Source organism: Oncorhynchus clarkii, chromosome 10 (genome assembly GCF_045791955.1).
Source record: "Oncorhynchus clarkii lewisi isolate Uvic-CL-2024 chromosome 10, UVic_Ocla_1.0, whole genome shotgun sequence".
NCBI lineage: Eukaryota > Metazoa > Chordata > Actinopteri > Salmoniformes > Salmonidae > Oncorhynchus > Oncorhynchus clarkii.
Window position 1 is genome coordinate 25,590,612 of NC_092156.1, and position 14,063 is coordinate 25,604,674.

Genomic DNA, 14,063 nt, shown 5'->3' on the forward strand with positions numbered 1-14,063 from the left:
CTCACTGTCTCCACCGTCCTACTGGACTCACTGTCTCTCCTGTCCTACTGGACTCACTGTCTCTCCTGTCCTACTGGACTCACTGTCTCTCCTGTCCTACTGGACTCACTGACCTACTGGACTCACTGTCTCTCCTGTCCTACTGGACTCACTGTCTCTCCTGTCCTACTGGACTCACTGTCCTACTGGACTCACTGTCGCTCCTGTCCTACTGGACTCACTGTCCTACTGGACTCACTGTCTCTCCTGTCCTACTGGACTCACTGTCTCTCCTGCCCTACTGGACTCACTGTCTCTCCTGCCCTACTGGACTCACTGTCTCTCCTGCCCTACTGGACTCACTGTCTCTCCTGCCCTACTGGACTCACTGTCTCTCCTGTCCTACTGTACTCACTGTCTCTCCTGTCCTACTGGACTCCCATAATATTTTACTGTTCGACTCGTCTTAACCCCATGTATTCTCTGTCTTGTCCCCCTCTCCCCCTCCCCCATGTACTGTCTGTCTTCTGTTTCTCAGTTTCTGTTTTTGATTATTTTCTTTTTTCTTTTGTTGTTTTTTTGTAGTGTTTTGAGACAATTTCAATAAATATAAATAAATATAAATATATCTATAAATCCCTCTATTCCCCCCTCTATAACTTCCTCTATAACTCCCTCTATTCCCCCCTCTATAACTCCCTCTATTCCCCCCTCTATAACTCCTTATATTCCTCCCTCTATAACTCCCTCTATAACTCCCTCTATAACTCCCTCTATAACTCCCTCTATAACGCCCTCTATTCCGCCCTCTATTCCGCCCTCTATTCCGCCCTCTATTCCGTCCTCTATAACTCCCTCTATTCATATAACTCCCTATATTCCCCCCTCTATTCCCCCCTCTATAACTCCCTCTATAACTCCCTCTATTCCCCCCTCTGTTCCCCCCTCTATAACTCCCTCTATTCCTTCCACTATAACTCCCTCTATTCCTTCCACTATTTCTGTGGCGAGATGCTCCGCAGGATGTTGATGAGGGCTGAAAGGGTGGTCGGCCGTGAGCTACGGGAGTGTGTTTTGATGAGCTCATTCTCTGCTTGTTTGGCCAGCTGACAAAGCCAACAAACTGAGGGAGAAAAGCAACCTCCTATTTTCTGTTGCTGCCGCTGACCTACTTAATATTTCCAAGAACAACCTTTACAGAGGAAGAGGGTGACAAGCCAGGAAAACTCTGCATGCTATAGCTAAGACCGGGCACAGAGCAAATTGAAAATGAGGGAAGATGCTAATGTTGCTTTGCTGTTTGACAGAGGGGATGGTAACACTTTATTTGAAGGATCCATACATAACACATATCTAAGAAAAACTGGCATTTCATAAATGCTTAGGTCAGCGACCCCAAGCTGGTCATTGCAGTACACCTACCGTAAGTGACAACGGAAATGTCAACTTGCTGGTCTTGACAGAAGCGTAAACATTTGTAAAATGCTTACCCACTGCTTATGAATGTGTATGACTGTTTTATGACCTCCTTACAGTAGGTACCCTTTAAAGGAGGTGTTTATTATTGGTTAGGTTCTAGTCACAATTAGGGATGCACAATATATCAGTGAACATATCGGAATCGGTCGATATTAGCCAAAAATACCAACATTGACATCGGCCCGATGTCTAGTTTAACACAGATTTTTAAAACCGATGTCACAGCTATCGTGCATGTGTAGCAGTGTGATGTTGTTCCCCTAGATTATTCACCAAGTTGCACACAAGGACCAATTCAAATAGGACAGGTCAAGAGGGGATGTTGATAATTTGATAATAATAATAATTCAGTGTATATTTTTATTTAATTACAGCTGCATAGCTAATGTTTTTCTTTGGTGTACAAACACTTTTTCATATCAATATTGTACATACATGTGATTGTAAAAGTTTTGTTTATTTTGGTTTGGTCCATCGCGGGTTATCTGTATTTCCATACCCCCTTATTGCTCTCTTTTGCCTGACCTTTGGCTAGCAAGGTATGTTGTCCTTGGCTCCGAAATTGTTTAATATAAAACCGTCATAATGTTACACAATGTACTGTTATGCTACCATAAGTTTGTTACAATGTGGATAATATAAAGATTTATGTTAACAAGTTTCACAAAGCTTGCTAACTAGGGTATCTATTGTAACTTGTGAGTACTTGGGACAGTGTTTGAGTGAGTGTCCATGTGCTTGCGCAGGTGCCTGAGAGCTAGGACTGCGCCAAGGGTTAACATATAGTGTGTTGTCTCTTCGTGTGCAGGTATGTCTTTTATTTTGTCCGAATTATGTTCTATATCATTTTACTTGTATTGTATGGTGTGCTGTTGTGCATTGAATGTGTGCACGCTGCACCTGTTATTTCCTTTTGGGTCTATTTTGCCTGGCCTTCGGCTAGCAAGGTGTCTGAGAGCTAGGACTGCGCCAAGGGTTAACATAATGTGTGTTGTCTCTTCGTGTGCAGGGCAAATAAAAATAATTCAACTAGCAGACCTTCAAGTTGTGGCAGAGTCCTAATTAAAAGTACACAACTCAGAACGAACCACGCTACACATACCTATGTGCTGTTAACTTTTAAATGATTGGAATGAATTATCCAAAGAGAGTATAAAGATTTTATAAGTAGGTACGTGACATAATAACGACAAGTAAAATGTTGCGCTACACGTTGCGCTACACAGCATTCCTAACCTAGTCCACAATGTCTGCTGTGTGGATCGAGCAGTCATTTGAGAGAGTAAGAACATTTCAGCGAGACAACTCAAAGGCGAAATCCATTAAAACCAAGATAATGGAATTCATTGCCGTTGACAATCAACCGTTCTCTGTCGTGGGTGATGTTGGCTTTCACCGACTGGTCGAGCACCGGTACACACTATTGCGCTATTTTTCAGATGTTGCCCTATCGGAGTTACACAGTAGTAGCGTCACTGCTATTAGCTTCAACACATACATACATACTATGGAACGCCATTTGGGTCTTTGTGTGTCAAAAAGGATACAGTAGCACTGTCAGAGCTGTACAAAAAAATATGTAAACAAGCAAACACCGGCCACGAACGCTGTGTTTACAATACCGCGTTGGTAATAAAGCATCATTTGTTCGACCGCAACTTCTGGGGTAGCTAGCTTTAGCTTGGTACCTAGCTAGCACCAATACAACCAGCCTGAAAACAATGACCAGTAGAAACTGCAGTCATTTGCATTATTCTTAGCAATGTTTTAGGAAACCTTGTGAGTAAGTATTAGCTAGGTAGCCACTTGTTGTTCGCCTATTGAAATTGAACTGCAGTTCATGAAAATAAATAGCTAGCCAGCTACTTAACCCTGTTGCCCAAAGCTAACATTATAAGCAGCCCACCAGCTTCATCTGGCTAGTGAGGCTCGAGCGGAACGGGTTATGTGTTGTGAAGCTAGCCACAATAAGGATAAGGTACAATAGTGGAATTTGCGGTTTGCCTTCAAAATAAAAGTATGTAATTGACAGTGATGCAAATGAACACAAATAGTAAAATTATGCCATACTTTTATTTTTAAGGCTAACAGCAAAGTCCACTATTGTGGCTAATCCTTATTGTGGCTAGCTTCACATAGATGGGTCCAACCACCATTAATCAAATAAGAACGGTCTTATAAATTAGGGTTATTTTAGATGACACCTAGCTATATAGGTAGCTAGATAACTATAGCTATATAGAAACTGCTTCTCCAACAGAAATCCCCGATAAACACAGAGAGAAGAGACCCAAAAAACGTGTGATCGAGAGGGATAGAGAACAGTTGATTTGAGAGATATCCAGTGCTTGACTTGGAATGAAACTAATTTTGGATGCTGGGACTGTTTATATTTGGGTGCAGGAGCTCCACATGACTTTTGAGATAATATTCTATAGAGGTCTCAAGTAGAAGAGCATTTGAGGTGCTGGTACTTAGCTCCAGCGAGCTCCTGCCCAAGCCAAGCACTGGAGGTACTGTGTCTCCAACTGAAAATACATCATCTAAGTGATTGATAGTTGGTATTCAGCAGTCATAAAAGTATGCCTTACTAACTTTGAAGAACTACTAAAATTGTGATTTTGTCAGATGGCATAGGCAGCAGCGCTATAGAGATGATGGCTTGGAATGAAATAATAAAGTCATAAAATAAACCAAATGTAATATACACAACTGAAATATTTTAAAGTAATGTGAATAAGTGCTGGTTAATAAGGGATGAGCAGTAATGAGCAGTCACTACCACCATGGGACTTTTATTAAATTGTTGTATTCTGTGTTGTTACAGCATTCAACCCACATAATAAATAGTGCATTTAATTTAGGAGAACAAACAATCGAAACTGAAAACAGAGATAATTTTTTTCATAATCTATCTGAAACGTATGCCTAACGAGCACAGTACAGGGGTATTTATTTTCCCAGAAACGTGTAAGTCCTTATTTGGCTTGAGGATGTCTGGTAGAAAGATTACACAGATGGCTACAGACCGGCATTCATTTCAGCCCTACTATAAAAAGGACCACTTGAGTCTAATTACATCCAGGAGCAAATCCTGTTTCAAAGCTGGCTTTAAAAACTATGCTAGAATTATTTCTGGTTATGTGCAAATAATATACTGCCAGGGTCAGCATAATAATTTCCCAGCAGTAGGCTATGTGGAAAATATGAGCTCTAAGCCCTGACTGCAAAACCAAACCACCCTGGTTGATGGTTAGATTCCTTACTTATTCACAACACACACACCCCTTGGGCCACTTCTTATGCAATCATCATAATCCTCAGCACATGCCCTGCGCCTTCAACTGTCCTACTCAACATCTGACAGCAGTACTGTTAGTGGTACAGGTTCTCTCTGTGTGAGCCTTGTTTACTTGTACACAGTCATGGGCACCTGGTATGGATTGACCAGTCAGCACTGCTTGACATCCATACCTTGGACAGCTCCAGGTCTTCTTGGTGCAGCGATGGTTCCCCTTCACTGGTCTCCCTGCGGAGGCTGCTGTTGACTCCATTCTGCTGGCCACTGGTGATTGGAGAGAAAATAATTCTTAGAAGAATAAACCAGAGGTGCACAACATTTGTTTCATACAGCGGAAGTCGGGTTCTCCCTGGCACTCATTTGGCATTGCAGCACACCGGTCGAAAGGAAAGGATGAAAACAAACATACATTGCAGCCTTAGAGCACTAGAGTTGTGTACAGTACTACTGGTATGTAGACATTACAGCACTGAGTACCACCATCTTCAACAGGACATTGTTTGACAACTGTTAGCCCCATGGTGGTCACTTTCCTCATGGAAATACCGTGCCTTCGGAAAGTATTCAGGCCCACATTTTGTTCGGTTACAGTCTTATTCTAAAACATATTGAATCGTTTTTTTCCCTCATCAATCTACACACAGTACCCCATAACGACAAAACAAAAACTGTTTTTTGAAAAAATGATATATCACATTAACAAAAGGTATTCAGACCCTTTACTCAGTACTTTGTTGAAGCACCTTTGGCAGCGATTACAGCATTGAGTCAAATCAAATCAAATGTTATTTTATTAGTCACATATGACGAGTACAACAGGTGTAGGTAGACCTTACAGGGAAATGCTTACTTGCAAGCCCTTAACCAGCAATGCAGTTTGTTTGTTTTTTTGTTTTTTTACAGCAATGCAGTTTTAAGAAAATACCTAACATAAAGTAAGAGATAAAAGTAAAAGTAATTAAAGAGCATCAGTAAAATAACAATAGCGAGGTTATATACAGGGGATACCGGTACAGAGTCGGTACAATGTGGGGATACCGGTACAGAGTCAATGTGCGGGGTCACCGGTGCCGAGGTAATCGAGGTAATATGTACATGTAGGTAGAGTTATTAAAGTGACTATGCATAGATAATAACAGAGAGTAGGGGGGGGGGGGGGGGGGGGGGGGGCAATGCCAATAGTCCGGGAAGCCATTTGATTAGATGTTCAGGAGTCTTATGGCTTGGGGGTAGAAGCTGTTTAGAAGACTCTGGGTCCTAGACTTGGCGCTCTGGTACCGCTTGCCGTGCGGTAGCAGAGAGAGTAGTCTATTACTAGGGTGGCTGGAGTCTTGGACAATTTTTAGGGCCTTCCTCTGACACCACCAGGTATGGAGATCCTGGATGGCAGGAAGCTTGACCCCGGTGATGTACTGGGCTGTACACACTACCCTCTGTAGTGCCTTGCGGTCGGGGGCCAAGCAGTTGCCATACCAGGCAGTGATGCAAACAGTCAGGATGCTCTTGGTGCAGCTGTAAAACCTTTTGAGGATCGGAGGACCCATGCCAAATCTTTTTAGTTTCCTGAGGGGGAAAAGGCTTTGTCGTGACCTCTTCACGACTGTCTTGGTGTGCTTGTACCATGTTAGTTTGTTGGTGATGTGGACGCCAAGGAACTTAAAGCTCTCAACCTGCTCCACAACACCTCTACTGATGAGAATGGGAGTGTGCTCGGTCCTCCTTTTCCTGTACTCCACAATTATCTCCTTTTGTCTTGATCATGTTGAGGGAGAGGTTGTTGTCCTTGCACCACACGGTCAGGTCTCGGACCTCCTCCTTATAGGCTGACGCGTCGTTGATCAGGCCTACCTCTGTTGTGTCATCTGCAAACTTAATGATGGTGTTGGAGTCATGCCTGGCCATTCAGTCATGAGTGAACAAGAAGTACAGGAGAGGACTGAGCACGCACCGCCGAGGGGCCCCTGTGTTGATGATCAGCGTGGCGGATGTGTTGTTACTGACCCTTACCACCTGGGGGCAGCCCGTCAGGAAGTCCAGGATCCAGTTGCAGAGGGAGGTGTTTAGTCCCAGGGTCCTAAGCTTAGTGATGAGCTTTGAGGGCACTATGGTGTTGAACGCTGAGCTGTAGTCCATGAACAGCATTCTCACATGGGTGTTCCTTTTGTCCAGGTGTGAAAGGGCAGTGTGGAGTGCAATAGAGATTGCATCATCTGTGGATCTGTTGGGGTGGTATGCCAATTGGAGTGGGTGTAGGGTTTCTGGGATAATGGTGTTGATGTGAGCCATGACCAGCCTTTCAAAGCACTTTATGGCTATAGATGTAAGTGCTACGGGTCAGTAGTCATTTAGGCAGGTTACCTTAGTGTTCTTGGGGACAGGGACTATGGTGGTCTGCTTGAAACATGTTGATATTACACTCAGACAGGGAGAGGTTGAAAATGTCAGTGAAGACACCTGCCAGTTGGTCAGCGCATGCTCGGAGTGCACGGCCTGGTAATCCGCCTGGCCCTGCGGCCTTGTGAATGTTGACCTGTTTAAAGGTCTTACTCACATCGGCTGTGGAGAGCGTGATCACACAGTCGTCCGGAACAGCTGATGCTCTCATGCATGTTTCAGTGTTGCTTGCCTCGAAGCGAGCATAGAAGTGATTTAGCTCATCTGGTAGGCTCGTATCACTGGGCAGCTCTCGGCTGTGCTTCCCTTTGTAGTCTGTAATAGTTTTCAAGCCCTGCCACATCCAACGAGTGTCGGAGCCGGTGAAGTACGATTAGACCTTTGTCCTATATTGACCCGTTGCCTGTTTGATGGTTCGTCGGAGGGCATAACGGGATTTCTTATAAGCCTCCGGGCTAGAGTCCCGCTCCTTGAAAGTGGCACCTCAACCATTTAGCTCAGTGCGAATGTTCCCTGTAATACATGGCTTCTGGTTGGGGTATGTACGTACAGTCACTGTGGGAACATCGATGAACTTATTGATAAAGCCAGTGACTGATGTAGTGTACTCCTCAATGGCACCGGAAGAATCCCGGAACATGTTCCAGTCTGTGATAGCAAAGCAGTCCTGTAGTTTAGCATCTGCTTCATCTGACCACTTTTTTATAGACCGGGTCACTGGTACTTCCTGCTTTAATTTAGCTTGTAAGCAGGAATCAGGAGGATAGAGTTATGCTCAGATTTGCCAAATGGAGGGCGAGGGAGAGCTTTGCACGCGTCTCTGTGTGTGGAGTAAAGGTGGTCTAGAATGTTTTCTCTCTGGTTTCACATTTAACATACTGACAGAAATGAGGTAAAACTGATTTAAGCTTCCCTGCATTAAAGTCCCCGGCCACTAGTAGCGCTGCCTCTGGATGAGCGTTTTCCTGTTTTCTTATGAAAGTATACAGCTCATTGTGCAGTCTTAGTGCCAGTATCGGTCTGTGGTTGTATGTAGACAGCTACGAAAAATACGGATAAAAACTCTCTAGGTAGATAGTGTGGTCTACAGCTTATCATGAAACACTCTACCTCAGGCGAGCAAAACCTTGACTTCTTAGATATTGTGCACCAGCTGTTGTTTACAAATATACATACGCCACCACCCCGTGTCTTACCAGAGGTTGCTGTTCTATCCTGCCGATAGAGTGTATAACCCGCCAGCTGTATGTTATTAATATCATCGTTCAGCCACGATTCGGTGAAACATAACGTATCACTGTTTTTAAAGTCCCGTTGGTAGGATATACGTGCTCTTGGTTCATCCCATTTATTTTCCAGCGATTGAACGTTAGCTAACAGTAAGGATGGCAAAGGCAGATTAGCCACTAGGAAATCGGTTAATGATTTCAGTTTCTTTCTCCGGGGATGAGGGCCTGTTCGTGTGTTTGGACTATATCCTTCCCGTCCGACTCATTACAGAAATGTTTTTTTTCCAATTCGAGGTGAGTAATCGCTGTTCTGATGTACAGAAGCTCTTTTCGATCATAAGACACGATAGCAACAACATTATGTACAAAATAAGTTACAAACAATGTGAAAAAACAAACAATAGCACGATTGGTTAAGAGCCAATAAAACGTCAGCCATCCTCTTCGGCACCATCAAACAGTCCAGTCTTCTTGGGTATGACGCTACAAGCTTGGCACACCTGTATTTTGGGACTTTCTCCCATTCTTCTCTGCAGAACCTCTCAAGCTCTGTCAGGTTGGATGGGGAGCGTTGCTGCACAGCCATGTTCAGGTCTCTCCAGAGATATTCGATCGGGTTCAAGTCCCGGCTCTGGCTGGGACATTCAAGTACATTCAGAGACTTGTCCCGAAGCCACTCCTGTGTTGTCTTGGCTGTGTGCTTAGGGTTGTTATCCTGTTGGAAGGTGAGCAAGTTTTCATCAAGGATCTCTCTGTACCTTCCTACATTCATCTTTGCATCGATCCTGACTAGTCTTCCAATCCCTGCTGCTGAAAAACATCACCACAGCATAATGCTGCCATCACCATGCTTCACCGTAGGGATGGTGCCAGGTTTCCTCCAAAGGTGACGCTTGGCATTCAGACCAAAGAGTTCAACTTGGTTTCATCAGATCAGAGAATCTTGTTTCTCATGGTCTAAGAGTCTTTAAGTGCCATTTGGCAAACTCCAGTTGGGCTGTCATGTGCCTTTTACTGAGGTGTGGCTTCCGTCTTGCCACTCCACCATAAAGGCCTAATTGGTGGAGTGCTGCTGAGATGGGAGAATTGCTCAGAAGGACAACCATCTCCACAGAGGAACTCTAGAGCTATGTCAGAGTGACCATAGGGTTCTTGGTCACCTCCCTGACCAAGGCCGTTCTCCCCCGATTGTTCAGTCTTGGTTGTTCCAAACTTCTTCCATTTAAGAATGATGGCGGCCACTGTGCTCTTGGGGACTTTCAATGCTGCAGAAATGTTTTGGTACCCTTTCTCAGATCTGTGCCTCAACACAATCCAGTCTCTGAGTTCTATGGACAATTCCTTTGACCTCATGGCTTGGTTTTTTTCTCTGACATAGGCTGTCAACTGTGGGACCTTATATAGACAGGCGTGTGCCTTTCCAAATCATGTACAATCAATTGAATTTACCACAGGTGGACTCCAATCAAGTTGTAGAAACATCTCAAGCATGATCAATGGAAACAGGATGCACCTGAGGTCAATTTAGAGTCTCATAGCAACGGGTCTGAATAATTATGTAAATAAGGTATCTGTTTTTTTGTTTCTAATAAATGCGCAAACATTTATAAAAACCTGTTTTTGCTTACTCATTATGGGCTATTGTGTGTAGATTGCCGAGGAAATTGTTTTATTTAATTCATTTTAGAATAAGGCTGTAATGTAAGAAAATGTGGGAAAAGTCAAGGGGTCGTAATACACTGCCCAAAAAAATAAAGGGAACACTTAAACAACACAATGTAACTCCAAGTCAATCACACTTCTGTGAAATCAAACTGTCCACTTAGGAAGCAACACTGATTGACAATAAATTTCACATGCTGTTGTGCAAATGGAATAGACAACAGGTTGAAATTATAGGCAATTAGCAAGACACCCCCAATAAAGGAGTGGTTTTGCAGCTGGTGACCACAGACCACTTCTCAGTTTCTATGCTTCCTGACTGATGCTTTGGTCACTTTTGAATGCTGGCGGTGCTTTCACTCTAGTGGTAGCATGAGACGGAGTCTACAACCCACACAAGTGGCTCAGGTAGTGCAGCTCATCCAGGATGGCACATCAATGCGAGCTGTGGCAAGAAGGTTTGCTGTGTCTTTCAGAGCATGGAGGCGCTACCAGGAGACAGGCCAGTACATCAGGAGACGTGGAGGAGGCTGTAGGAGGGCAACAACCCAGCAGCAGGACCGCTACCTCTGCCTTTGTGCAAGGAAGAACAGGAGGAGCACTGCCAGAGCCCTGCAAAATGACCTCCAGCAGGCCACAAATGTGCATGTGTCTGCTCAAACGGTCAGAAACAGACTCCATGAGGGTGGTATAAGGGCCTGACGTCCACAGGTGGGGGTTGTGCTTACAGCCCAACACCGTGCAGGACGTTTGGCATTTGCCAGAGAACACCAAGATTGGCAAATTCGCCACTGGCGCCCTGTGCTCTTCACAGATGAAAGCAGGTTCACACTGAGCACATGACAGACGTGACAGAGTCTGGAGACGCCGTGGAGAACGTTCTGCTGCCTGCAATATCCTCCACCATGACCGGTTTGGCGGTGGGTCAGTCATGGTGTGGGGTGGAATTTCTTTGGGGGGCCGCACAGCCCTCCATGTACTCGCCAGAGGTAGCCTGACTGCCATTAGGTACCGAGATGAGATCCTCAGACCCCTTGTGAGACCATATGCTGGTGCGGTTGGCCCTGGGTTCCTCCTAATGCAAGACAATGCTAGACCTCATGTGGCTGGAGTGTGTCAGCAGTTCCTGCAAGAGGAAGGCATTGATGCTATGGACTGGCCCGCCCGTTCCCCAGACCTGAATCCAATTGAGCACATCTGTGACATCATGTCTCGCTCCATCCACCAATGCCACATTGCACCACAGACTGTCCAGGAGTTGGCGGATGCTTTAGTCCAGGTCTGGGAGGAGATCCCTCAGGAGACCATCCGCCACCTCATCAGGAGCATGCCCAGGCATTGTAGGGAGGTCATACAGGCACGTGGAGGCCATACACATTACTGAGCCTCATTTTTACTTGTTTTAAGGACATTACATCAAAGTTGGATCAGCCTGTAGTGTGGTTTTCCACTTTAATTTTGAGTGTGACTCCAAATCCAGACCTCCATGGGTTGATCAATTTGATTTCCATTGATCATTTTTGTGTGATTCTGTTGTCAGCACATTCAACTATGTAAAGAAAAAAGTATTTAATAAGAATATTTCATTCATTCAGATCTAGGATGTGTTATTTTAGAGTTCCCTTTATTTTTTTGAGCAGTGTACTTTCCGAAGGCACTGTATAGCTCATCTGCATCTGTACATTTTCAGCTCAGAGAACATGAGGGATGTTATACTACACATCGGCAGAAGAATGAGGGCTAACAGGTGGGTTTATTGCCATACACCAAATAGTACTATGTTGTTGAAAATGGTGTACTCGTTGGGCCTCCCAACCAAACACACTTCTGCCGTGTCATTTGTTAACACAGCCATATTGACGGCACACTCTTTACAGAGACATACAGTGCCTTCACACCCCTTGAATGTTTCCATATTTTGTTGCGTTACAGCCTGAATTTAAAATTGAATTGAGATTTTTTTTGTCACTGGCATACACACAATACCACATAATGTCAAAGTGGAATTGTTTTTCTACATTTTTACAAATGAAAAGCTGAAATGTCTTGAGTCAGTAAGTATTCAACCCTTTTGTTACGGCAAGCATAAATTAAAACATTTGGTTAACAACTCACATAATAGGTTGCATGGACTCAATGTGTGTGCAATAAGTGTTTAACATGATTTTTGAATGACTACCACATCTCTGTACCCCATACAAACAATTTATCTGTAAGGTGCCTGAGTCGAGCAGTACATTTTAAACACTGATTCAACTACAAAGACCAGGAAGGATTTCCAATGCCTCGCAAAGAAGGGCACCTATTGGTAGATGGGTAAAACATTTAAAAGCAGACATTAAATATCACTTTGAGCACTTTGGGTGGTGTATCAATACAACGCCGCCACTACAAAGATACAGGCGTCCTTCTTAACTCAGTTTCCGGAGAGGATGGAAACCGCTCAGGGATTTCACCATGAGGAGAAAACTCAGTTAAGAGTTTAATGGCTGTGAGGATGTATCAACAAAATTGTAGTTACTCCACAGAACTAACCTAAATGACAGAGTGAAAATAAGGAAGCCTGTACAGAATAAAAATATAATAATCTTACACTAGAGTATTTTGTGTAAAAAACATTGTAAAATGAAATCAATTTTAATCCCACTTTGTAACACAACAAAATGTGGAAAAAGTGAAGCGGTGTGAATACTTTCTGAAGGCTCTATAAGTATGAATCCTTCCCTGACTCAACCAGTTTGATATGTATCAAGTTCCCACAAGTCTCAAGAGGGCAGCGATTCTCAAAAGATGACACCTGAGGCAGGTGCAGCAATACGGTAGAGTATCGACACACCCTCTGACAACTGAACTGCTTCGTACAGCGTTTTGCCATGTAAAGAACGTTATCATTCCATAACACAAAAGTAGCCTACGCGTTTAAAATACAATGCTTATTATTCAAGTTTATTACGGCCCTACTATATCAGAGCAGGCAAAAACCTTTATGTTTGTTCTATGGCGACCATTGTAGCTGTGTGAAGAGGGTTACTTACTATAAACCACTCAATTGTTTTCTCCACTGTGACAGATGGTCAGATTTGTGCCAGTTCTCGCACTCGCCACTCGCACGTTACGTTAACGATCATAAGGCTGTTTAATTTTCCATTAATAGCAAATGAATATGGTTACATTGTAGAGATATGTATCTACTTCGCTGCTGATAGAAAACAGAATGATAATGTTAGTTAATCGAGAGAACGGTTAACTAAGCCTGCAATATAGATGGAAAATATAACAGATTGCGACCACTGTCTCTGCTGCTCGGGTCAAATCTCTGGCCCTCGTGCTTCACATCATATTCAAGCGCGGTTTTGATACAATCTTGCAATAACTACAATTAAAACCATGACACGGATGTATTGTTATTGTTACAATGTTAACCGCGTGGTTCATACCTGATGTCGCTTTCCTCTGTTTTCTCAGGGTCCTGCGATTTACTTATTTGAAAAAGTCTGGAAAAGTTTCGGGCGATATCCTCCTGCCATGAACTTTGTCGTTTCATGTTTGACATAACGGTCCTGGAAAAAGTCACATCTGGACAAGGAGTTGAATAGCTTCGAGTCCCTGAGGTGACCTCGATAAAAATGTGTGAAACTATAGTTTCGTCAATTCCTTCATGTCTCGTCTCCTTATGGCCATAATTCTGCGCTCTGCTCCAGTCCAACCCCTACAGCGATGTAGCATAGGGAATGGGGGAGGAGCTAGGGTACTTGGCATATTCAAATGATGTGTAATTTTTCGTCATTACAGGAGAGGTAGCATGGTCCAAGCTATGTCCCACTTTGCGTATTCCCTAATTGCCATATGTCCATATTCCCACGGTACTCAAATCCTCTATGGTGATTATTAGTGACTGACTAGGCCTATATGTGGTAGACTATTTTGCATTTTAACATATTTCGTCTATTACTTTATCAAATGTAATATTAGATTTATTACATTTGAAATTATTTATGATATGTTTATTGTCAGTTTCA

At 43.6% G+C, this 14,063-nt stretch overlaps 1 protein-coding gene across 2 annotated transcripts in view; it reads right to left on the reverse strand.

Annotated features, from left to right (window-relative positions):
• Positions 1 to 13,782, reverse strand: part of LOC139418177 (uncharacterized) — an 85,362-nt gene extending 71,580 nt beyond the window's left edge. Inside the window, exons 1-2 of one of the 2 annotated variants that reach the window (XR_011635281.1) lie at positions 13,482 to 13,706; positions 4,933 to 5,023 (exon numbers count right to left, since the gene is read on the reverse strand). Coding sequence is in view for 1 of the 2 variants with exons in the window: in XM_071167430.1 (XP_071023531.1) it covers positions 4,933 to 5,023; positions 13,482 to 13,597 (207 nt within the window). In the remaining variant the exon portion in view is untranslated. Of the gene's footprint in view, positions 1 to 4,932; positions 5,024 to 13,481 lie in introns of both variants that reach the window. The other variant, XM_071167430.1, reaches the window with a different exon arrangement.
• Positions 13,783 to 14,063: the final 281 nt, after the last annotated feature.